At 34.4% G+C, this 25,730-nt stretch overlaps 6 protein-coding genes and 1 long non-coding RNA gene across 10 annotated transcripts; 5 read left to right on the top strand and 2 right to left on the bottom strand.

The window, feature by feature from the left end:
- Positions 1–43: 43 nt before the first annotated feature.
- LOC114762430 (uncharacterized) lies at positions 44–780 on the top strand. Its single transcript, XR_003742247.1, has 2 exons — positions 44–187; positions 403–780. It is a non-coding gene; the product is annotated as an uncharacterized LOC114762430 (long non-coding RNA).
- Positions 781–2,396: 1,616 nt separating this feature from the next.
- LOC114762428 (uncharacterized) lies at positions 2,397–3,893 on the top strand. 4 transcript variants are annotated; one of them, XR_003742246.1, is made up of 4 exons: positions 2,398–2,511; positions 2,693–3,117; positions 3,239–3,332; positions 3,768–3,893. XR_003742246.1 is itself a non-coding variant. In XM_028951913.1 (3 exons), the coding sequence occupies exons 1-2, from the start codon at positions 2,534–2,536 to the stop codon at positions 3,107–3,109; spliced, it is 477 nt and encodes a 158-aa protein (XP_028807746.1). In that variant the 5' UTR covers positions 2,514–2,533; the 3' UTR covers positions 3,110–3,117; positions 3,768–3,893. The 4 variants fall into 4 exon arrangements, 2 of the variants coding, with proteins under 2 accessions (XP_028807746.1, XP_028807745.1); XM_028951913.1 differs by lacking the exons at positions 2,398–2,511; positions 3,239–3,332 and adding an exon at positions 2,514–2,593; XR_003742245.1 differs by lacking the exons at positions 3,239–3,332; positions 3,768–3,893 and having other exon boundaries at positions 2,397–2,511; positions 2,693–3,237.
- Positions 3,894–4,633: 740 nt separating this feature from the next.
- On the bottom strand, positions 4,634–8,746 carry LOC114762429 (14-3-3-like protein D). The gene is made up of 7 exons (XM_028951914.1): positions 8,559–8,746; positions 7,401–7,707; positions 7,196–7,310; positions 6,912–7,021; positions 5,802–5,950; positions 4,843–4,898; positions 4,634–4,753 (listed from the first exon to the last, which is right to left on the bottom strand). The coding sequence occupies exons 1-7, from the start codon at positions 8,629–8,631 to the stop codon at positions 4,751–4,753; spliced, it is 813 nt and encodes a 270-aa protein (XP_028807747.1). The 5' UTR covers positions 8,632–8,746; the 3' UTR covers positions 4,634–4,750.
- A 2,878-nt stretch (positions 8,747–11,624) lies between these two features.
- On the bottom strand, positions 11,625–12,654 carry LOC114762367 (heavy metal-associated isoprenylated plant protein 28-like). Its single transcript, XM_028951834.1, has 3 exons — positions 12,586–12,654; positions 12,404–12,479; positions 11,625–12,291 (listed from the first exon to the last, which is right to left on the bottom strand). The coding sequence occupies exons 1-3, from the start codon at positions 12,589–12,591 to the stop codon at positions 11,942–11,944; spliced, it is 432 nt and encodes a 143-aa protein (XP_028807667.1). The 5' UTR covers positions 12,592–12,654; the 3' UTR covers positions 11,625–11,941.
- Positions 12,655–15,269: 2,615 nt separating this feature from the next.
- LOC114762414 (DUF724 domain-containing protein 6-like) lies at positions 15,270–15,740 on the top strand. The gene has a single exon (XM_028951888.1). The coding sequence runs from the start codon at positions 15,270–15,272 to the stop codon at positions 15,738–15,740; it is 471 nt and encodes a 156-aa protein (XP_028807721.1).
- A 5,586-nt stretch (positions 15,741–21,326) lies between these two features.
- LOC114762413 (DUF724 domain-containing protein 6-like) lies at positions 21,327–21,815 on the top strand. Its single transcript, XM_028951887.1, has one exon. It carries the CDS (start codon positions 21,327–21,329, stop codon positions 21,813–21,815), a length of 489 nt encoding a protein of 162 aa, XP_028807720.1.
- Positions 21,816–24,345: 2,530 nt separating this feature from the next.
- On the top strand, positions 24,346–25,027 carry LOC114762361 (DUF724 domain-containing protein 3-like). Its single transcript, XM_028951828.1, has one exon. It carries the CDS (start codon positions 24,407–24,409, stop codon positions 24,842–24,844), a length of 438 nt encoding a protein of 145 aa, XP_028807661.1. The 5' UTR covers positions 24,346–24,406; the 3' UTR covers positions 24,845–25,027.
- Positions 25,028–25,730: the final 703 nt, after the last annotated feature.

The following is a 25,730-nucleotide window of genomic DNA, read 5'->3' as shown; positions in this document are numbered from 1 at the left end:
TTTTTTCTCCCCAGTAGTTTTAGTGCAGCATTTCTCTTGCCTCGTTGGTTTTGTGTAAAGCCAAAAACCTCAATTTTCAGGTATCTCAGTGGTTCATTTCAAGAAGGCATCTAATGAACGATGTCAAGAAATATCCCCCTTCATAAATACGCTCTGCATTCGATACCCAGATGTTAAATTCATCAAGGTAAAACACTAATTTATGCCTTTCTGAGAAGTATAGACATTGATGCTAACACACTGACACAGAAAACAACCAAGATATACGCATTATTATTTCATAAAATTTGAAGAATCATGTCTTGTCACACACAAACGTGATGTCCAAAATGTGTTTAGGTGGTTATCTTATACGCCAATTACACTTGGTCCTTCTTAACTTGATCCAAAATCAATTTTCAGGTGGATTTGGAAGACTGTACAAGTGTAGGAAAAGCTGAGAGCATAAGAACTGTGCCGACCTTCAGAATATATGCAAATGGAGAGAAGGTGATGGAGATGATAAGGCCGAGTCATCAGTTATTGGAGGACTCTGTGAGGAACTGTTGTAATCTCTAGCTTCCATAATGTATACCCTTTAATTTTTTTGCAGTCATATGTAGGCGGACTGGCCAAACCCTGCCCTCTTCAGTTCAGAAAGATCAGGAGGGTCAGTTTTTGCCCTGGTACACAAAGTGCACATAAATTTTTCAGAGCTCTAGGCAGATAAACCTCAGGGAAAAATCAGCGTCTTGTTAATTAGGTTTTCAATCATAAATGTATATCTTGTTTCTTCCTTTTCTTTCTTTCCTACTATTTTGCATCATCCTCGTGCCAACTTTATCACAGCAATAACTCAAAACTCAGATCAAAACAATAAATATATTTAAAGGGTATATCAAATTGTCCAAAAAAGAACAATACAATATCTGAGATTTTTTGATTAACAATCTATCTAAAATTTGACAGTTAGGAGAGTTTAACGTGTCGATCAATCTAGCAAATCTCACCTAAGGGAGTAAGGCTACGTTGTTGTTATCCAAAAATGAACAGGAAAAAATTGTGAATTAGGAACATGGGCATGGCAGGAAGGGAAAAGGCTGTAAAAAGTGTCGAATATTAATTATTGTCCGGTCTGTACTGCTACTTAAGAGTGAGACAGAGAAAAGAGATGGGGGAAGAAAATGACTAGGAGGCTTGGCTGGGGGCAATTATTTGTCATCAAGCTAGTATTTGATAATATTGGAGGACCTTCTTGGTCCTCTGAGCGTACCACCTCTTTCTTGCTCTACACGTCAGGTATGCATGGCATTTGCATAAAATTATAAACCATAATAAAAATTATATTGTGGGTCTCACCATTTTCTTTTTCTGAAATTACTATCTCCTCCCCAGTGGCCCCTCTTTTCTTTTTCCTTCTCCCTTTACCAACAAAACTTAATCCGAGTCTCAGCTGCTAACAATGGAGTGAGAGACTATCATAGAAGAAAGATTTTAAACTTGAATCCAAACCCTACCCCTTTTTGTTTGGATGGGGGAAAAAATTAGGAAGAAAACTTTCTAAAACGATAAAGACTTTTTTATTATTTTTAAAAGTTTTTAACTAGTATTTTTTTCTCTTATTTTCTTCACTTTTCTTTCAATCCAAACAGAACGGATTTCCGCTGTTTATGTTGGAGAGTTTAAAATGTTTATAATAAATTTAAGAAATATGGAATAGTTTAGAATTTTTGGAGAATTATAATTGGGCACTTCTTGTCACTATCCATACTATTATGACGTAAAAAGGCAAGGCCAAATGCCTAAACTTATTACAATTATACTCATTAATTCCATATTCTTTGAAGAGTGGTTCAATTCATATTTTAAGCGCTTGTTGAATAAGTTGTGTTTTATTTCATTGTTATCAATTATTATTTCACCAAAAAACAATTTTTGGCCAAAGGAAATTATTTTACCAAAAAGTTATGGCTTCCATTATTAATTACTACTAGTCATACCTACGAAGGAGGGGAACGCAGGAGATTACAAACTAATTACGACAAAGGAAAAAAATATATATATTTAAAAAAGATGTAACAAACTCAACGAACTCACGTGACACGGAAGGGCTTATGAATAGGCCACATTCATTTTTGATTTCCCTCCCTTGTATGCCTTCCTCAGTTTTCACTTCTTTTGTTTTCACTCAGAGCTGCAGTGAACGACAATGGAGCCGCAATCGCAGACGCAGATCCAAACTCAAACGCAACCGAGCAAGACTAGCTCCAGAAAACGACAGGGGAAGAAAGACAAGTTATCTCTGGAGGACTACCTCGATTTCCGCCGCTCCCTTAAAACGGTTGATCTCAATATAAACCTTCTCAACCAGGTTTTCCTTTCCTCCTATTTATTTATTTCTTTATTATTATTCATTGATTAATTCCTTGTCTATTTCCGAGTTCAATTTGAAAGTTATTCATCCACGACATTTGCTTCATTTTGCAGATCATCTATATCCATGGCTTCAAGAAACTGTACGGACAGACCAAGGTCATACACTCGCTCTTTGCACATGCTGGTTTTGAGTCTCTGTTTGGCTGCCGAGAAAATGGCAATGAAAGAAATGTTACTGGTTTTCTGTTTACTTAACTACTTTTTAAGAAATTCAAACTGAAATATCATGCAGAAAAATGGTAGTCCTCGATTATTGAATTTCTAATTGATTTCACAGAAAGTGTTGGTGGATGCCGTGAATACGCTTGATCTAATGGATTTGCCGAGATCCACACTCAACCAGAGGGTGTCTGCCTCCGCGACTCTCCCATTGGAGGACGTAATCGCTGATCTCAACGAACTAGGCTGGCAAGAGTGCTGTGTTACCTCTGTTTACACCCTCAGTTCTTGCCCAGAGAACTCCCTCCCTCTTGAGCAGAAACCGCAAGTCACCAAACACTTGCAGAGCAGTTCTCGAACCAAGACTTCGGAAAAGTCAATGGACGCTAATAAAATCAGTGGCGTCCTCCCTAAAGCTTCCCAAAATGGCCGGCGAGCCCCGAAAATGGCGAACAAGCGCAAGAGGATCAATGGCTGTGATGCTCTTGACTGTGCTTCGACCATGGATTCGGCCGTCTCGCTCGCCTCTAATTGAATGTGATGGTTCGTTCCCCCCCCCCCCCTGCATGTACTTCAATTTCTACTCATAATGCTGTTGCTAGATGTTTCCATTGTTAATTTGTACCTTTTTGACTTTTTCCTTATTATTTTGCTTGGAAAAAAGTTGGATTACATAGTAGCTGGAGAATGCATCCACAACTTTATATCAATATTATTTCCATGTCCCGGTGGTCAAGCTCAAAGGGAATTGAAGTTAGGTATATGATTTAACTATTTGATTTGGTCTCAGTGACATGAATAATTTGTATACTTGCGGGTGTCTTACGGCGTGATTAAGCTACTTAATGAATATTACAGAATTTTACTTAAATTTTATCCAAATGAAAATTGCCCTAGCTAAGAATGCTAGCTATTATTGGTCTTTATTTACACCAGACAAGTCATATGGGTATCATGGGCGTGGCACATGAAGTTCAATTGCGGATATTCTTAGCATGGCTTAATGAGTACTAAGAAAGTAGAAGACTAGTTAGTCAGCTTCAGTGCGTCTGTCTCTATGGTCTTGCTTAAAATTTCATGTGAATATTCACCAAGAAAGAGAACAAGGAATTTAACTTCTTTGAAGCTTGTGAATTTAAATTCCTGAAGGGTTTGAATTGGCACCCCCTGAATTGCTATTTGTTCCATGCCAGGCTACCAAAAAGAACAATGAATTTGTTTACTGGCGACGTACGAACTCTACATCAAAGATAGAGATTGGCGATGAGGACCGAGACTACCATTCCAGTGGCTTCACGTAGTGCCAGCACTGTTCTCACCCCCAAGCATTTTAACTTTCCCCATTTATAGAAAATATCCCACTATTTGCTCTCATTCTTCATCGAATAATATGAATCAATTTAGAAATAATGGAATTTCTATTTTTTTTTACTGAATCACATGAAACAGGAATAAGAGCGCGCTTAAAACCCATGTTCACTATAACTACTTTTCTTTCTCTCTTTAATGACACCACATGCAACCTAATCGTAGACCACCGAGAGCCTGGAGCCTCGGACTCCACCTTTGGACTCTTGTCTTTTATAGTATCAAGGTCCTTCACTTCTTCCTCTTCCGTTGACATATATTAAAAATGCTTTGACAATTTCCTTATGATCGTGTAAATGTGCTAACCGTCAAACACATCCTCTAATGACTTGCTTAGCGATCATTTGTTATTGTTAACTTGGCACCTATTTTTAGTAAAATAAATCTACCTAAGAATCCTAGGGATTGAGATTAAAAACACGGTAACACGGTAAAAGTATTACGGAAGAATCTTCAATAGCAGCAGGCCCATATACGGCTGCAGCATTTTCCATTGGTACAAGAAATACAGCATAAACAATTCTTCTCAATAAACCCTCCCACGGAAAAGGAGGAAAAGCTTTGGGGGGATGAAATAGGCCATTTTCAAACACCACACAGAAAGGAACAGACCATAATAAGGCACAAAGTTTTCCCCCGTTGGGAAGTGTGGCCAATCGACAAGAAACATTTAAAAAAAAAAAAGGAAAAATAAATAAAAATAAAAATCGGGACCCTATCACTAGCTAATACACAGATGAGTTAACGGCGGCCCTCACGTCTCACCCCGAACACATCAACTCTTTAACGGTGCTACCTCCCATCCTCCTCACTGCACAGATGAAATGAGATAGATAAGTAAATTAGAGCAATCAAACAGAACGATCAATGATAACTGCCATGAACAAAGAAATTACTCACCTCTGCATCCTCGCCTCCGCCAACCTTGGCAGTGCCATTCACTTTCTGGGCATCTTCTGTAGCAGCAGGAACAGAAAACTCAGAGTGCTAGATAAGTAATGCCAAACAGAAAAAGATCCTCGTACTAATTGGTCAGACAAAAACTGCGCTTTACAAAAAGGAATGAGATTCCCATAACGCTAGGTCCTCAATCAGATATCAGCGAATGATGAATAGTTTATCATCACAAGGAAATGTTAAAAACTAACTCAGATTCCTCCCTGAAAACTGTCAATTATCTAGATTCTCTACCAAAATAAGTGTCCATTAATATTTCATAAACTTAATTCATCTCAGAGCATCATCATTTGAAAATTTACAGAACCCAGCTTTTTAACAAAACAAGGGAGGATAACTCACAGTTTGCAGACTAATCTACTATATTCAGGTTTTACCCGCATTTATAAGAGCCTCAATCAAAGCTCTAAAAGGACTGACCACGTGATGCACGTGTGAAACTCTTGGCAGATATCAAAACTTCAACAACAGTGTATCTTTATATATTTGATTTCCAACCAACGGCAGAAGCTAAGAATCATGGAAACTAACACAAAACAAGTGCGGCCAAATCTGAAGAGTTCAGTGGTTTCTTCCAAGTGTTCCACCACGTATGTCAAAGGCATGTGGAGCACAGACTTGACAAAGCGCTTTTTCGGAACATGAACATAACAGATACTTTATGACTATAAAGAATACAAGGCAGATCAAATGATAAACACTACCTAAAAGATAAGGAATGTATATGCATGCTAGCACTTTCAAGCAACTGAAGGACATCAAAAAGCTACGATAATTAAAGCATAATAGATGATTTCAGAAATTTAATCAATAAATTGGAAATAAAAAGAATGAAAAAGAAAAAGAAAAAAAAAAAAAAAAAAGAAAAGAAGAGTGAATTATAGGCCTTTCAAATCGATCACCTCCATCTTCTGGGATGTCAGAAGTCCAAAGGGTAAGGTTGTCCCTGAGAAGCTGCATGATCAATGTGCTATCTTTGTATGACTCCTCATTCAAGGTGTCAAGCTCAGAGATAGCTTCATCAAAAGCTTGCTTCGCAAGATGACAGGCCCTGGAAGAATAAAAAACACAATATCCCACATGAAACACAATAACATTAAGAGTGTGTTTGGATGAAACCAAACCATGGTTTGGAGAATAGCTTCTGGAGAATATATTCTGAAAAAAATAGATTTTGGAAATAATAGATTTTGTGAAAAAGTGATTTTGAGAAGTGTGAGTGTTTGGATAGTTGTTATTAGAAGTACTTTTTATATATACAAATTGGCATAAATTAATATGATAATTATAGAAAAAATATATTTTATGATATATTTTAATTTGAAGGAATAAAATTGTTAATAATATATTTTTTATTAACATATATTAATAATATATAAAATACTCCCTCTGTTCCTTATTATAAGAGACAAATAACCGAAATACGTTGATAAAAAAAAATAGTTAAAATTAGTTAAGAACAATTAATGTGTAAAAAGTATAATTTTTTCCAAAAATGCCCTCATTAATAAGGAGAGAGAACATGAGAGAGAATAATTAAATTATTAAAAGAAAGAGAAGTGAGAGGGAGAGAGAGTGTGAGTTGGAGATAATAAATATGGGTAAAATAGTAAATCAACACATAAAAGTAGAAACAACTTGTAAATGTCTCTTATATATAGGAACATGCCATAAACATCAAATGTCTCTTATAATAAGGAACGGAGAGAGTAATATAATTAATAAATAATTAATATGTATATATATATTTATAAGATATAAGATTAAATATATTATAAAAAATATGTTTATAAGAAAAACAACAAGATACATATCCTATAGGCTCTCACACTCTCCCCCTTTACCTCCAAAAGTAAAAAATTTCTGCTTTTCTCAAAACCATGGTTTTGAATCCAAACCATGGTTTTGATTTTTTTAAGGGTGTTTGGCTAACATTTTTTCCAAACCATGGTTTGGGGTGCTTGCCAAACACACCCTAAGTAGCATTACAGAAAGAAATCATATCCACAAACCTTTCAGGTGAATTCATGATCTCATAGTAGAAAACTGAGAAATTTAGAGCCAGCCCCAATCGGATGGGGTGCGTCGGGGGCAATTCAGCCTCTGCTGCTGCGGTAGCAGCCTACAATGGAACAAAACCATATCACTGGTTGAAGATAAATGGAATAAAGGACACAACCAAAATGGGGGGAAAATAAGAAAAATTTCTCATGGTTCTGAGCAATATTAAACAGGTATAACTTACCTTAACTGAACTCAGCAAATAATAATATATACTATCATGTAAAACGCAAACATAATAGATCAGAGAATTTGAATTGCACTCATATGCTTTCATAGACTGATCAGCAGCCTCTTTCTTTTCGTTGCCTGATTTGAATTCTGCAAGATAACGATAATAATCCCCTTTCCTGCAACCAGAAACATGCCATAATTTTCCTATAGGAAACAAATTATAATACACTAACATATTCAGGAGGGAATGAGGCATGAGCGCTCACATCTTATAGAAAAACACAGTTGATTCACCAACAGTAGCAGAAGGTATGAGGTGCTCATCAATCACCGTCATAACATCATTACAGATGTTTGAAAGCTCTGCTTCAACTTTGTGCCTATATTCCTTAATCCGTCTGGCATTTACTTCATTCCCTTTTGTTTCTTCTTTTTGCTCTATTGAGGACAGTATCCTCCATGATGCTCTGCGAGCACCAATTACATTCTTGTAACCAACAGAAAGTAAATTTCTCTCTTCAACGGTCAGCTCAACATCTAGATTTGCAACCTTCTTCATAGCATCCACCATCTCTGTTACAAATGGAGGCAGGAACAATATATTGTAAGTCAAAATTTGTAAGTTACAAGTTAACCGCCGAAATCTGAAGTCAAAATAAACATACCCAAACGCACTCCCTGCTGATAGGGGGAGAAAAAAGAAAATTCGTTGGCAAAAATACTTGTTATAACAGAAATACTTCAAGTGTCATGCCAAAACCTACATGCAGTTCCCCAAAATCCCACGCTTCCAAGGAATTTAAAGCAGTTCAGGCTGAAACCGAAGCTCTGTTTGTTGAGGTCAGTTCAGGCTGAAACTAAAGCTCTGTTTGTTGAGGTTATAAAACTTAAAAGACTTCCCAGGATAATTTAAACCTTTTAGCCTAGATAAACTAATTGGTGTATTGTTCAGGGAAGTTGCTCAAAAACATTCCGCAAGTTTCATCGAAGTAACCAAATCTGACGAATTTTTTTCAACCCAAAAAAATAAAAAAAGTCCTGCTTGGACCGATGGATGATTGAATTGGACTCCCATTACCTAACTCAAAGGCGAAAAACTCAAATCTCAGAAAAAAGTTTTAGAGTTAGATTTCCCACGACTTTCAATTAAAAACAACCATATCCAAATCAAATTACTACTCAACACCAAATTTGAAGCATCAAAACAAAACCACAGGACGAAATTAGCAGAGAATTAAACGGGATCAAGCTTCATAGTGACAAAGAGGGAGGTGGAAAAAAGCAGACGGATATACACTCATCAGACTGAAATCGAAGCAAAGCCCGTAGCTTTAATCTATGAGAAAACAAAACGAAGACATTATATGATCCAAAATCAAGTCGATTAGCAAAATAAAGGAGAAACACTAAGATGAAGCCCTAACCATCGTATCGCTCGGCCTGCTCAGCAAGCTTGGCGACATACACGAAATTCTCGCGCTCTTTGGAGGAAGCCATGGCCGATCTCCTGGAGATTAGGGTTGGGGGATTCGGGCAATCGGGGCTCCGCTCAGCGAAATCTCAGCCCTTTGTTCTTGTAGCTGAGGCCTTTGGAAGCTCTGCGAGACAACTGAAAAAGAGAGTGTCGCTGTCGTAACAAAAAAGCCGATTTGTGTGAAATGTCAAATACCCCCTTCCTTTTTCCTCTTTTTTTCCCCCATCTTCACACATCTTGTCTTTCTCGAAATTCCCCGCAACAATTCCTAATTTTGTTTTTTTTAAAATGATATATAATCTATAATCATGCTATTAGTACTAATTAATTCAACTACAGCTTGGCCAAAATGTTTAATTATAATTTATTTGTACCCAACTACGCACTATATATTATTGAAAAATTAGATAAAAATTTAAGAAATTAAACTTCCATTTGATTTATTTTTTCGTATTAATTTTTTACTTATTTTCTTTCGCAAAAGGAAGTAGAAATACGGTAAACTTCAACAAGAAGCGATTAATTTTGACTTTGTCTCTAAATTTATTGAAAACATGACATTTATGTTCGGTAGTAACATAGGCTTGTAGGGAAGATAAGGCAAAATAAAATTACCTTAAAAAATAAAAATTTAAGCATAATATAATAGATGGATATTATAAGTAAAATAAAATGTTTTTCTCCTATTATAACGGTTTTCATCTGAGTTTTTGTTAATTACTCTCATCTCTTTGATGAGGCTTGAACACGAACTCTTACGAAACAGTAGTAAATAATTACGGAAGTTCTGTTGATATTTTTTTTTTTAAAAAAATGGATCGCTTACAAAATCATTATAATTACAAAAACGATATATACACCAATCAGTGGTGCCCACGTCAACGGACAAACAAATAAACTCAAAAGTGGAACGAATTGAAACGTGACACGTTATGCCCTTGGCCAATAGGAATATGATTCTTGGGTAGGGTCGATAAGAACCGGGTTGGTCCGGTCCACGCATCCGATACCTTGGATGGCCAGGTCTTATATGCTTCGCTTGGCTTGACTTTTATTTCTTTTTTTATCTTTTTAATTATTCTTTGGACTAATCTTTAAAAATAAAATAATTCGGTTCCTTCAAATATAAGCATCAAGTTGACCCAAAATACACAAGCATCAAAGTTTATTCACTGGATATGTTTTAGTCCACGATTTAAATGCTTTCTTTAATCAATAGATAAGGATATTCACTTATTCAATTATAAGAGAGAATATAAGAAAGATGTTCCCATATTGATCACTATGCTTATAAAGCAACCATTAACACAAATTAATAGGATTTGAAGCCGCCCAAATTGAAAGATCAGAACGCAATTCCTGTCTAATAAATATGGGTGAATTTCCATTTTTTATTTCAATATTATATTAAATTATAAGAGGGGTTCTGAAATAATAATAATAAAATTACTGTCATGTGACTTGATGATGTTCAAATTCTCAAAACAGTCCCTCTTTAATGCTTGAGAAGTAATTAAATTAGAAGTCAGATATTAATAAAGCATTAATATTTATATTACATTTTAAAATATATTTTTTTGAAAAAAATAATATGTGAAATTAGTTTCCAAAATACTGATATAATGGTAAAAACAAACGGGAAAATTAAAAAAAAAGCCGTTCGCCTGTACAGATAATTGTAGCAGTTATAACAGAGAAACCGCATTGTTGTTGTTATTATTGTTGTTGTTATTATTATTATAATAAAGGGTTCAATAGAAAGAGACAACATAACGGGCTATGGCGTAGATGTAGAGGAATAGTGAGGTCAATAAGTATGGAAAACTCCTCAGTCTTAGCTTCGAAATCATCATTCAGAAGTTGGTCCCAACAATTTAAAAAAAAAAAAAAAGATGATATCATCACGGAAAAAACTACCAACCAGCCAATTATTGCCATCATTTTGTGAGCGTGGGCGTGCGTGGGGTCCGGTTGGCGTTCTGAGATTCCTCTCGTCGGAGTTAGGCTCACAAATTGGGCTTCACAAAATGGGTTTTATTGGACTCTCTTATGTCCAAAATGGTTCTTGCTCTTTATGGATAGCTGTTTGCAAGAAGACTTGGAAAACGCTAATAGCGTAATAGCCCAAGGGCATTAAGGGGGTGTTTGGTAACCTCCAAATCATAGTTTCAGAAGCACTTTTCTATAAAACGAGACAAATTCCTCCACATATTTGCTTCGTAAACCGTAAAAGCACTTCTGAAACCATGGTTTAGTTTCTATCCAAACACCTCCTAATACTCTTACGTAAGCGAAAGTTCGTGGATTTAGTCCAGCCTATAGCTTCAAATTGTTTGTACCTACCCTTTTTAATTGCTAAAAAAAATAGAGACCAGAAAAACCATTTGATTGTTTTCTTATTTTATAATACTTCCGGTCTTAATTATAAGAGCTAGTTGACTAATTTAAGGAGATTAAGGAAATAAGTTAAGTTAGTTATTTGTAACGAATAGGTAATGTCTTTTCTAAAATAACCTTGCTAATCAAATATCTTGGTTAGAACTATCATTATTAGAAAGACTTCCTTAGTAAAAAAAATACATAAATATGAAAGACAAAATAAATTAGAGTTTTATATTTAGGAATAAAATAAAAGTCAAATAAAGTCTTATATTAAGGATCGATGGCAGTATTAGTTATTACATCCTCCTATTACAGGCATATTCGGAGGGTACTAAATTTTGTGCATTCTACCTAATAAAGATTTAAAAATTGATTTATCACATTGTGAAGAAATAGTCACATTTGTTAAACTTGATCCTCCATAATTAGATTGTTTTTCTTCGCCCGCAGATTGTTTCTCTTTTGATCCCGAGTAAGGAGGTGGTATTATTATTGAAGAGTTGAATTTAAGTTAATCGTGATGGTTCAAAAGAAAACTCACATGCTTAAAAGCATATACCAAAGTAATTGCAAACACATTATAGAACTAGCCTTCACATGCAAATTTTGTAGTGATTTGCTCCCCCAGATAAAATTAACCAAAACAAGTTTCTCATCGATCCTTCCATTCAATCAACTGAACATTAACTAAAACAACAATTCACTTTGGTGTGTGCAATTAATAGCAAAGACCTTGATACATTGTTGTACGCACCGCTGAAACTAAAAAACAGAGGCGGTACATATACACAAACCATTCACAATTACCCTATGCAGAAACTGAAGAACTAGGTACTGCAGATTGATTAATTCTGGTACTGATCCCTATTTCAGCATTAAATCATCAAGTAAAATGGAAAGCAACGTTAATCAGTTTTGGAGATTCAAAGTACGAGGCTGGAAGATGAAGGATCACATAATGGAGCAGGCGTGAGGGTTGTCGTCACTGAAAGCAGCACCAGCTTGATGGCCAATGACAGAAGAATGAGAAGGATACTGATAATAACGAGGATCGCAGCTATCATAGCCATGCTTGTAGTAGTTATAGGACGAACTTGGCTGAGAGGTGTATAAGTTCACTGGTCCATTACAATGGTGCTGCTGAAAGAATTGCCCTTCATGAAACTCCGTCGTGTACGGCAGCTGCCACACCTCCGCCCTCCGCCCCGTCTTTCTCACCGCCTTCAGAACTTTCTTCTGATCCGCCCACCCCGTCACCGTCACCTTCTGTAACTTCATGTCTATCTCCACCTCGTCCACACCTGAACAAACACACAATCATCCATATATAATTAGGGCTTCCATTTTTCATCATCATGCTCGATCAAGCGTATGTTCTCCCATCTTCAAGTTCGTCTCAGATTATATATATACCTTTAAGCTTTTCAAGTGTACTTTTGACCTTGCTTTCACATCCTGCGCAATCCATGTGCACTCTCATCTCTATGATCTGAACGCGAAAGAATAAGAAAATGTTTCACAAAATTCCTCATGCATATATGTATATATAGAACAAATATAGAACCAAATGAAACTAAGAATTGTTATTGATGTACCGTCATGATTTTGGTAGCGATGAATTGTTTCCTGAGAAGTTGTTGCAGATACGGTTTTTGAGCGTTGTGGATTATTATGAGGAGAAGAGCCTCAGCATATATAGGAGAGGGGGCTTGTTTCCTCGGGATTAAGGATGCTTCATTATTTTTGAAGTATGAATTAAATATAAGGGCTTGACCTCACCGACTTTTAGCAGTTTGAAGGAAAATAAAAATGAGAGCTGAAGGAAAGGGGTCCAATCGATGCCCTTGTTGATGGATCAGAAACAGAAGAGGGAGCAGGAGAAAGCGCAAGCACATGCGTTGCCTTGCTTTAATATATAATCCATTCACTTAATAATTTATTACCCTCTAATTATTATAATTAATTGTGCGGTTTTGACTTTCTGTCTCTGCTTAAAATGGAGGAATAAATTGAACATATACTCTTTGCAGGGATGTAGGGCATGTATGGACATGATTAACGGACTTACATGTTAGTCTCAGTTTTCTCATATGTTATTTGAAATTTAAGAAATAAGAGTTACACTTTTCATGATGTATGAATAAACTGTGATATGATTTTTCAGACTTGTGAGTCTTTTCTTGAGTAAACCTCTTAATTATCAGCTTAAATTAGTGACTTATGAGCCTTTTTACAATCCTAAATGACAGGGACAAATACAATTTTAATCACTCTGTAATAGCAAAATTGCATGGAAATTATAGTTCCAATTAATTTTTTAAAAAAAAGAATTAAATATAATAAAATAAAATAAATTTAAATTTTGAAAAGCTATGTTATAATTATAAAGGAACGTTAAGTTGACTACTAGAGGCAATGCACTGATGCACATGCGCAGAAGCGAGACTTTAGGGGATCCCAAGTTATTCAATGCTTTAAGCCGACTTCACTGCAGTTATACATTTCTGATTGTCAACGTCCAACAAAGTATAGTGCCCATTTAGTCTCTTTTTTTTAAAAAAAAAACATAATACTCCTCCGATCCTTAATATAAGACCTATTTAACTAATTTGATTAGATTATGAAAGTTAGATAAGTTAGTTAATTATAATAAATGTGACACGTTTTTTCTAAAATACTATAGTCATCTTTCTTAATACCCCTTCTTTCTCTTCTACTTGATTATGGTTAAGGAAGTATCTATAAGGGTAATTTAGAGAAAATTGATAAATATAATAAATGGGTCTTATATTTAGGGCTAAAACCAACTCAACTATTGAGTCCTATATTAAGGACCGGAGGAGTAAATCAGTTGCAAATGATTTGATGTATGGGACTCAAATTTTGGCTAATTTTGATGTGTTGGGTTGTTTTTTGAGCCTTCTAGTTGAAATTTTATGTTTTATTTGTTTATAATACTACTGCCTTCTCTGTGGTAGTGTTAGTCTGTTATAATGTGTTTTTATTTTTTAGACTCTAAACTTACTATGGTTTTATGTTTTTATTATGCATATATCTATGCCTAAGGTAATTAATAGTGCGATTTTTTTTTAAATCTTATTGTCGGTATTGATTTACATATGAATATGTATAAAGCATGAAGCAAGTCATACGCTAACGGGATGCTTTACATATTTTATATAGTAATATTGAATTGCGTTTGATTAAAAATAATGCACTATGTTGAATATTCCAAAAAGTGTGGTGTTGTGTCTGGCTTCTACTTCATCCAAAATCATTTTAATTATTTAACTATTTTTTTAAGCGTTGCCGAAATAATTAGAAATGTTTTATATTTAAAATCAGAGAAAATATGAAAAGCATCGTGTTAAAGTGGTCATTATGCTAGCATGGCCAGCTCTTGCACTACCTGTTCCATGGCTTGGACTTTCTAGAAGCCATTGCTTTGCTTCCGAATGAATTATTTTAGAGCTTAAAATAAGAACAAAGTCTGTTGGGCTTGTTGTTTTTGGGTTGGGCCTAGGAGGAACATGGCCCAAGCAATATGCAATTGTTCCTTTGTAATTTTCATAATCTTCCAAGGTCCAATTCGAGTTTTTAGATTTTACCAATAAGCATGTTGTCCTTAAATCCTTCAAAATAGTTTGTTGGGCTGCAAATTTTTGAAGCAGGTACATTCACCTGTACAAGTGCATGGCCTTTTTTTTAAAATTAAAATTAAAATTGTTTTATTAGTTATTTAATTACGTGGATTTGCACATATTTCTTTCCAGATCTAATTTTGCCACACGTCACTTTAATCTTAGGGTCAGGGAGAATGACAGCGATATAAAAATAAATACAGGTGGCTTCCTTAATTGCCATTCTCACTTAAATCTTTTTTTTTTTTTTTTGGGACTGAACCCTTAATTAAATCTAAATTTTCCTTGAATGACAATGATATACAATAAATAAAGATAACTTCCTTAAAATAAATCATGAAAAAAAAAATTTTTAATAAAAAATTAAAACGTTACATTACACTGTTCAAACTCGATCCTAAAATCCACCCTCAATATCATACATCCCAGCGAGAAAAAAAACCTACAAATTACATCGCCATGCACCCATGGTTCTTACTGCAAATCTGGAGAAAAATCTCTCATGATCAAATCAGATCGGTCTTGTCTGATATATTTCTGGATTGAAATAGGCCTTGTTCATTCAGTTTAGGCATAATTGTAATAACCAAAACAATACATAATCTGAAAACTCGAACCTTCTTCGCGTCTCTGCATCAATGGGATTCACTCATCTTTCTCCTTCTTCTTCTCAATCCATGCCTCTCACCAGAACCGACAATTTCTCTGTTGGCCAAGCCGTCGAAGTCACCAACAACCCTCCAGGCTCTTACTTTGAAGCCACTGTAGTCTCGCGCCTCTCCAATGGTTCCTATGTCGTCGAGTACGACATACTGGTAAACGACGACAGCGACGACGTTCGTGATGACAGTTTCTTCACCGAGACGGTTTACCCTAACGACCTTCGTCCCCAGCCGCCACCCGTCGATGTTCCAGCCGCTGGGTTTTCTCTGAACCAAAAGGTGGATGCCTACGAAAACGAGGCCTGGTGGGCCACTACCGTCACCGGAAGAAGGGACTCAAATTATTATTTTGTTCGCTGTGTCGCCGGAGACAGTGACGTTATGGTTCATTCTTCTCAGCTTCGGGTTCATCAGGACTGGATCGGGGGACGATGGGTTTTGCCCTAGAGATTTTGAATTCTGATTCAATTTGTGATCCGATCAATAGACTCCCTTTTTTCAGATTACATTTTGATTTTTCTTGGGAAAAATATTACATTTTGATTTTTGTTTTTGAGATCAAAACTCACGGTATTCATAATTTTTAGATAAGATGCGGATAGCATGGTAGTTATTTAAGGCCCATTTAACTAATTTAAGATTAAAAAAGTTAGATAAATTAGTTAATTATAAGAAATGTGACAAGTTTTTTCTAAAATACCATAATCATCTTTCTTAATACATTTTCTTTATTTTTTAGTTGGTTATGGTTGGGGGAGTATCCATAAAAATAATTTTAAAAAAATGATAAATATAAAAAATGAGTCTTATATTTAAGATCAAAACTAATTTAACAATTGAATCCTATATTAATAACTGGAGGAGTATATAAATGCTAGTAATGGTTAACTTTAAGAATAATTATATACTCCTCACATTCAATTTATAGGACCGGAAAAAAAGTTCCTTTAATTTTTATTTATACATCACATTATTAAATTTTTAATACGAATATTTAGTGACTAGATAATGATAAAAAATTTTATGACTCCTATTGGCCCCAAAAAAGATCAACGTTTATATGGATGTACGGGTTATTGGGCTTGAAAACAAACATAGGATATTCAATTGGGCCTTGGCCTTTTAAAAATGCTAGCTTAAGTATGTCGGCCTTTTAAGTAAAATTGGACCAAGAAAGGGCCTATCACGTTTTGGTTTTTTCTTTTGGGCCGTGGTTTTGGTGAATTAGTATTTTATGGCCGAATTTATTAAAGTTGTTACCAAAAACTAATCAGCTAATTAACGGGGTTGGGTCTAGTAGAAAATCTTAATCCCTCGACATAACATATCAAAGTTTAAACTCCATTTGAAAGAAGTGACTATATTTATTGTCCGACAGTATTTCATATAAAAAGATATCTATGCATGGCACCAAAAAAAATCAACCTAAGCAGGTAACTTTTTTTATATCATTCAAATAGATAAATAAAAAAAATTAAACTTATAATTATCTATGTCACCACTTTTCTTTTTCTTTTTGCCACCATCTATGTCCAAACTTTTAAGCTTTTGAAAAGAGACATATTCAAATCCCCAAACTTTAATATATTGATACAATTACACAACAATAATTAAACAAAGCCATAATTCAATATTAATTATGAGTAGTTTGTTATATATGCGTAGATTGAATTTAAATTTTACTTTTAAAAATGTCAACTCAGGGTTGTTTGGTTTTTCCTAAATGTAAGTGATGATAAAACTTCTCTTATATACTTACTTTATATATCATAAAATTATTTTTAAAATTATAGTCTATTTTTCAACCAAACAACGCCAGAGAGCAAGATAAAGATGCCTACTTCATTGGTCATGTCTTTGCCAAACCAACCCAATTTTTTCGTGGGCTTAGGGAATCAACTTATTAGATATTAGGTCTACCTTCCCAGCTCTGTATTTAAGTTTTAAAAAAAAATACGTGTTGAATTTAAAAAAAATTATATTGACCATTCTTATAATTGTCTTAACAAGTCAAAATCACATATTTATCATTTTGAAATTCCATAGATATTTTTCTATCATTTTTTTATTTAAATAATTCTTGTTGGGAAAATAAAATGCTTATAAAAATCTCTTTATCTTTTTTATTAAAAAGAGAACACAAGATCGCATCATATTAATGCTAATTGCCAGGTACGTTGTAGACTTGTAGGCACTCAATTTTTTTTTTTTTGAGCTGAATAGTAGGCACTCAAATTATTATTACTCCCTCAGGTCCAAAATATAACTCCCGTTCACCAAATTTATTAATTAATCGGGTTAAAAAAAATTACAACAATTTTTACAGTTACCCCTACTAAATTCTTAAATAACATTAATTAACTCTCACATTGGTAAATTAGGAAAAAGAAGAGGAAAGTCTTGAGAAAATGCTTATATTTTAAACCAAAAAAATTATAGATTTGGGGAGTGTTTGGATAGAAACCAAACTATAGTTTCAGAAGTGCTTTTACGGATTACGAAGTAAATATGTGGAGGAGGTTACCTCGTTTTGCGAAAAAGTGCTTCTGAAACCACGGTTTTGGAGCACCCAAACAGGCCCTTGGACTTATGCTTTGGAACAAAGGATGCACACGTTTTTTTTAAAAAAAAAAAAAAAACAAAAGCAATGCATTCATAAAAGAATACAAAGGAACGATCCGAGAAAGAGAGTTGGCAGAAAATTATCCCACACCTACACGGCTACTAACACTGCCATTAGCCATACAACCATTGCTACTAAAATCAAATACATAAGCCTGCAGTTCTACAACATTAAGAGCATCCTTCTCTAAAATATGTTGAAAATGAGATGGTGCTGTAACAAGCATTCCATTGGAAACCATCCCATTCTTTGCACAAGCTGCTAAGTAGTCTGCAACATTATTTCCACTCCTTGAAACCACAGCGAGCTGAACATGAGACCTAGCCTTCAAAAGTTCCAGAATGTCGGCAAAAATACCAGTACATTGCCATTCTACTCCTCCGGTCCTTATTATAAGACCCAATTTGACTTTTTATTTGGTCCTAATTATAAGACCCCAATCCATTTTATCTCTTATATTTATGTATTTTTTCCCAAGATAATCCTTCTAATAATGATAGTTTTAGCCAATATACTTAATTAGCAAGGATATTTTAGGAATGACAACACTTATTTATTATAAATAACCAACTTAACTTACTTCCTTAATCTCCTCAAATAAGTCAATTGGGTCTTATAATTAGGACCGGAGGAGTATATTACAAGATGAACCATTCCTAGCAGCCCTATATAATTCCAGACAATCAGTCTCCAAACTGATCTTCTCACAATTGAAATGATCACTAAAAATTATTGCATCTTTACAAGCAAGACACTCAGATTGGAAGGGGGAGATTGCAGCAAGGATGCACACGTATTAAGTGATTTAATTTTAAGCGTTTATGTGAAAAAATAATCTCGATTCCTTTTTATGCCCTCCGTCTAATCCTGAATTCCTCATTCATCTGTGTACCCGCCTAATAAATACAATACCCAATTAACCAATTTGACTGATCGCGCAATTGTGTTTATTATGCAATAATTTTTATTTCTTAAGATGAGTTTTAGAAAACCATTCTTCTATGAGATTTGAGTGACTGAACAACAGGCCTTTTTTTTGTTTGTTAATTGATTGAATCATTAACCATTATTTAATAATGTATAGGATATACTTAAAATACTTACTTCTCAATTATATCATGCGTTTTAATTTAAAAATTTGATACAGCCCTTTCTGACAAATTTAATTAATATATTTCTCCGACTTTAATATCCATCATTCGTGTTAAATATTTTATTACGTGTATCGCCAATTCATCATTCATAATTCAATAAATTCTTAGAAAATGCATGGCATTGATATCACCAAAACAATCAAAACAAAAACAAAGGAATACCGCTCAAACTCATATTTGTCAAAATAGTTATGGCTTGATAAGAAGCAGATAATTAATTTATAGAAATTAAAAAATTTAGTTCAATTAGTCATTTGTAAAAAAATATGTATTGTCTTAGTCGTTTTTAAACTATTAACTTTAAAAATCATGTACTTTATAATTACTTATAAATGGAAATTTTCTTAACATGTGCCATTAATAAGAATAATTTAGTAAAAAATAAAAAATTTAAGAAGATAAATTGGAAGAAGAACTTACTTTTAGAAACAACTCCCAAACTAACTCAAAATATTTTAAGATCACTGAGTAATAATTAAAGCAAAACAAAGTCTTCCTCAGTTCTCAAAAACCTTCCGTGGGTACGTCTCTGCGTATCAATGGGGATCACCTGTCTTTCTCCTCCTTCTTTTCCATTTGCATCTTCCACCAGAACCCACCGCTTCTTTGTTGGGCAAGTCGGAGTCGTCAACAATCCTCCAGGTTCTTCTTATGAAGCCACCGTCATCTCTCACGTCTCCGACAACGGCTCCTACGTCGCCAAGTACAACACACTCTTGGACGGCGACAGTTACAGTTTCCTCACAACTGACGGTTTACCCTACTAACTGCTGGCAACACCTGCAAAAATAACAAAAAAAACATGATTCGGGTTGTGTTCAAGGACACTGTCCTTTAGAGTTATTCCACTACACAAGTTAAAATAAAAGGCAGCACTTCTTAGGATTCCCAAGATTAAACAAACCCTTCCTACGTAGAGCAAAATGACAAATCAGCAGAAATTTGAAACTCAGGAGAAGAGAGAGAAGAGGAGAGCTTGGGGTAGAACTCAACCTGCTCAGACTATACACCACACATTGCCTTTTATAAGCAAATAATATGTGACCGTTGGGCTACCATATAATGGTGATTAAGTATGGTTTTAATGATACTTAAAAAGACAGTTTTTAAACAATTAATTAAAGTGAATTAAAACATTTTAAAGCTATTGAATATGGTTTATGAAAGAATAAAATTGACTAATTAAGATATATAAATGCTTCAACGGTCATTTCTAATTATCAATTTAAAGACTTCTTTTCATAGCTATTTTATTAGCTCAAACTCACATCTTACTACATACTAAGGTTTTCTCAATCTTGAGTACTATAAAACTGCTTTTGACACACTCACACACACTAAAACTCTAACACTAATCTCCGTCCAATTCTGCCGCCGCTCGTCGTTTCACCAGCCGGCTTCTCTCTGAACCAAATGCTGGACGCTTGCGATAATGAGGACTGGCGGATCACGACCGTCACCGCAAGAAGAGGCTCCGATAGTCCGATTACGATTATGTTTACTGTGACGTCGTGGACCGTGACCTTGGGTTCCATTCTTCTGGGCTTAGGGTTCATCAAGATTGGATTGGTGGATGCTGGGTTTTGCCCTAGAGGTTTCAAGTTTTGATTCTTTTCGTCATCTGACCCTCTCTCTAATTTTTTTAGCGTTTGTTTGTACGACAGTTGAAAGTAGTTATAAATCATAAGTGCCAGCTGCAACGAGCGGTGTGTAGCAAAGAAACAAATTCCGAACTGCTGATATTGAAGCTAATCCAAGGTATATATCCTTATCAGTTTTATTTTGTTTATTTTATTTTTTTCCCAAAAATTGTTTCTTACTTTAAATTTTAGTGTGGTTTTATTTGAATGAAACTTGGGGTATTTTTGTTTTTGATACAGTCCGTTTTAATCATAACTTTATCACCCTAATTGTTCACGTGTTCAATAGAAGTAGGTTATAAATAAAAATATGTCAAATAAAAATTATTATAATATATTAAATTCCATTATTGTGTTGTCGAATATTAACTACTTTCCTTTTATTGAACAACTAATAATGAAGAATCATTATTTGATTTGAAAATCTACATATACTTTCCTAATAATGATTAATGAAGAATCATACTTTCCTATTTCATCCTTCTTCAATTACGACTCTAATTAATTCATTCTGCAATAACTTCAACTTTTCCTAATCCATTCACAAAGCAATATATCGTCTTCCACTCTTCCTCACTTCTGAAACTCCAAAACCCTCCTTCTTGTCTCTGTATCAATGGGAATCGGCCCCTATCCTTCTACTTCTTCCTCTCCGTCCATGCCTCCTTCTGCAGTTTCCGTCGCACCCAAGAGCTTCTCCGCCGGTGAAGTCGTCGAAGTCATCAACAAGCCTCCAGGCTCTTACTATGAAGCTACCGTAATCTGTCGTCTGGCCAATGGGTCCTACATCGTCGAGTACAACGCACTGTTAAACGACGAAGAAAATTACAGCTTTCGCAGAGAAACCGTTTGCCCTAATGATCTTCGCCCTCTGCCGACATCCATTCACATTTCAACCACTGGGTTTTCTGTGAACCAAATTGTGGATGCTCACGACGAGGAAGGTTGGTGGCTCACTAAGATCACCGGAAGAAAAGACTCCGACCCCGATTGCTATTTTGTTTACTGTTACTGGAATCCCGTGGACTGTGACGTTGAGTTCCATTCCGGTGAGCTTAGGGTTCATCAAGAGTGGATTGGTGGAGATGACTGGGTTTTGCTGTAGTGGTTTCGAGCAGTTCTTGATTCGATTCACTATCTGAATCCTTTTTTAGTTTAGATTTCTTTAGAGATCTTTCCCTAACGTTTTGGAGGCAGTAGTTTGTGTTAGTTGGATATTTCTTGTGTTTCAAGTTAGTGTGATCTTTAATTTCTAATTGCGGTTCTTTCTTGGGGGTGATTAATCATTGATCAGATTATTTGATTTTGATTTTCGAGAACCGGAGAGTTCAGAATTTATTAATTATTCAAAATATAAGATTTTTACAGGTTAATTTTTGTTTTTTTATGAGAGCATCTTAATGTTTGTTGGGTAGCTAAATATATATATATATATATTTGATTTGATAGATCAATTGATTTACAATGAGATTTCTATTTTTTAAAACGAATTAAACATTCACTATTTTTTTTTACAAGTGAATAATACTTTCTGGTAAATTTTATTATTATTTTTAATTAAGCATAATTGTTTTTGTCTGTTCCTTTTTAATATAATCCAAGCGCGGCAAAATAAATCCAAATAACTCGCAAAATAAATTGTATTCAAATGAGTAAAACGGCTAGCTAGATACCATATATACAACAGTCAAACAAGATGGCAAAGGGCAAAAAAACAGTCAAACAAAACAAAACAGAGCATATATCTCGGGTTCTGTAACTTAACTCAACCAATCCCATGCAACTTGAAAAAAGGTTATTGATAAATAATAAAAGTTGATTGTAGCCAAAGTCACTTGGCTCTAACACAGTATTAACACCAAATATCTCCTTAAATGTAACTTAAGTACTGCTCCCTCCCTTATTATAAAATCTTTTTAATTAAATTACGTATTTTAAAAAATTAGTTAAAATTAGTTAAAAGCAATTAATATGTAACAAATGTAATTCTTTTTCAAATATACCCCTATATATAAATAAGTAAATATGAGAGAGTAATAGTGAGATAAATGAAGAAAGAGAATGTATTAAATGTATTAAATTAGAGGTAAAATAGGTAACAATGCATTAAATGTCCAGACAAACTAAAAAAAAATCTTATAAAAAGGGACAGACTTAGTAAAAAAATTGAATCTTATAATAAGAGATGGAGAGAGTAAAAAGGTTGCATGTTAAATTAAATTCCTTGTAATGGGTGTGTGAATTTATTCTGATGAGTGGAGAGTTTTTTTTTTTTAAAGTCGATTTTAATTATCATATGTCATTCTAACAGATCATCTATTCATGTTGGGAGAAAACAGTTGGCATCGAAAAAATGTGTTTAAAAAAACTCAAAACACAACATATTAAAACTACAATAGATTTGAGTAGTAAAATGCATGGTGTTAGGAAAACAAAGGTTTGGCAACCAGAAACCAAATACACACCCAATAATTGGCAATTTTATAGCTATACAAAAGATACAATGTAATTAAATTGATGTTCCAATTTTATAGCCAACAAGACAACCCCCCCCCCCCCAAAAAAATGTCATTACTAGATTGAGAGGATTCAAGCTGTGGTTGACCTTTCCTTTCAATATAGATATCGATATTCAAGCTCATAAATAACGCAATTTGAAAGATATAATTTATCACAAGGTTTTTTTTTTCTTGGGGGATGAATCAAACTCTATTTATTTACCAATAATTTTTTAATCCAAACATTATATTATCTCTAGTCCTAATTATAAGATATCGTTTATAGTTTACAAACAAAACTTTATAATTAGGACCGAATGTAGTATTATGATTACAATATGTACCCACGTTGCTTTTTATTAAATATTAATACTAGAATTTCACCCCCAAAAAAAGATTAATATATTAAAATTATAAACAAGTGAATTTGATCCTAATATCAAAACTAACAAGAGAATAATTAATATTTTGGGAAAGTAATCATTTTGTTCACTTTACTTTGACATATTAGATAGACCGATAGAGTTTGAGATGTGATGTGATAGCTATGATTTTATTAAAAAGATTCGCTCTAGTTAAGTTGAAGTATTTACGGGTAATTACTTGTATATAATAATTTTTTTATATTTAATATTTAATATTGAATGGAATTTGATATTAATATTTCTGGTAAAAAAACATTGATATTAATATTAATCGAAGCACATGCACCTTCGCCGGAAAGCATGAGTCAAAATTATCCAATTCTCATAATAGTATAAATGTTATCAAATTATATCTCATAATAAAAATAGAAATAAAATATTTACCATTTCTTATAAATTTAATACTTAATATTGAATGAATATTGTTATGAACACTAATGATGACTTGATGCACATTGGCAATTAGAGTAAGAAATCCAAAGTGAGATTTGATTAAAATTAAAAAGACTTCTGAGTCGGGCCTATATTTCACTTTCACAAGTTGCCTTTTTTGAAAAATAGATAATGAGTAATTATCCACTGGCAAAATAATAATAATGAATCATCATCCAGTGCCCACAAAAAACAAAAAAAAAACTCTGTTACGCTTTCCTGTTTTTAATTTGCCTATAAATATTTCCAAACGGCCACCCCCTGTTTCTTTCGTACCCCAAGTATTCTCTTCATCCAGTTTCGATCATTCATCTATCTTCTCGAATCCCGGGAAAGAAACGATGCGGCCTCCGATCAAGAAAACCAGCTATGGCAGAGGGCAGGGCGTGGAGGTCTCTGTCAAGGAAGAAGGATTTCATGGATCCTACTTCGAAGCGAAGGTGGTTTCTTACCTCGACAATGGGCTCTACATCGTCCAGTACCAGACCTTGCTGGAAGACGACGAGTCCAAATTTCTGACTGAGACTGTGTACCCTAAGGAGCTTCGTCCTCTGCCTCCGGCCATCCCTGTTCGCCGGTTCTCCGTTAAGCAGAAGGTCGATGTGTTCGACAAGGACGGGTGGTGGGTCGGCGTTATCACCCGAAAAGATGGCCCCGACGGTTATTTTGTGTATTTCTGGACCACGGACGAGGAGATCGCTTACCCTTCCTCTCTGCTTCGGGTTCATCAGGATTGGATCAACGGCAAGTGGGTTTTGCCCAAGAAAGCTCGCTCTTAGTTTATATATATATATACACATAGAATCGCTGGGGTTTCAGGAACTACATTTTTTTGTTATGTGGAATTCTGATGTAAGATTTACGAACTATATTTTCTTGTTATATAGGATTGTTCTGAAGGACTGCTCGTTCTTCTTGTGAGTTCTGTAGATTAATTCTGCAGACAGTGAGCTGTTCTTCTTTATGCTCTCAACTAGCTGTTCTTATTACTCCTCGGGTCCTTAATATAAGATTCATTTAACTAATTTGATTAAATTAAGGAAGTTAGGTAAGTTGGTTAATTATAAGAAAAGTGACACATTTTTCCTAAAACACCATAATCATCTTTCTTAATACCCCATCTCCCTCTTTTATTTGATTATGGTTGAGGGAGTATCTATAGGGATAGTTTGGAGAAAATTGATAAATATGAGAAATGGGTTTTATATTTAAGACTAAAACCAACTCAACAATTAGATTCTATATTAAGGACTGGAGGAGTATTATTTTTTCTTCTCATGTAGTTAATCCCTTATGCTCTGTTTTCACATTCTTTTTTTTTTTTTTTTTTTTTTGGCCCAAGAAACCAACATTGTCAGTGGCTGGCTTTGCTTGTCATGTGGCAGACACTTATGCTCGTTGGTTTTGATTCAGGCCTTGGTCCAAAAAAATAAAAAGAAAAATGGATTTTGATTTAGTCCTTGGCTCCTTGCTATACTTTTTTTTTTTGGGGCAATCCTGGCTAGTATATCTTCTTGGTATAGATTCTTTTACTGTGTTCATCATCTAGATATGAAGATAATAAAGAATCAGATTTACAAGATTTCGCAGTGACTAATGATTATGATTTGAGGAGTTGTTATTATTATTATTATTATTATTTTGTGTGCAGAAGATGATTCGTCC

The sequence above is a fragment of the Neltuma alba genome, unplaced genomic scaffold, assembly GCF_004799145.2.
Source record: "Neltuma alba isolate B1F8T4 unplaced genomic scaffold, ASM479914v2 tig00011214_pilon, whole genome shotgun sequence".
In the NCBI taxonomy this organism is placed as follows: domain Eukaryota; kingdom Viridiplantae; phylum Streptophyta; class Magnoliopsida; order Fabales; family Fabaceae; genus Neltuma; species Neltuma alba.
Note: the sequence above shows the minus strand (reverse complement) of the source record. Positions and strands in the feature narration are given on the sequence as shown.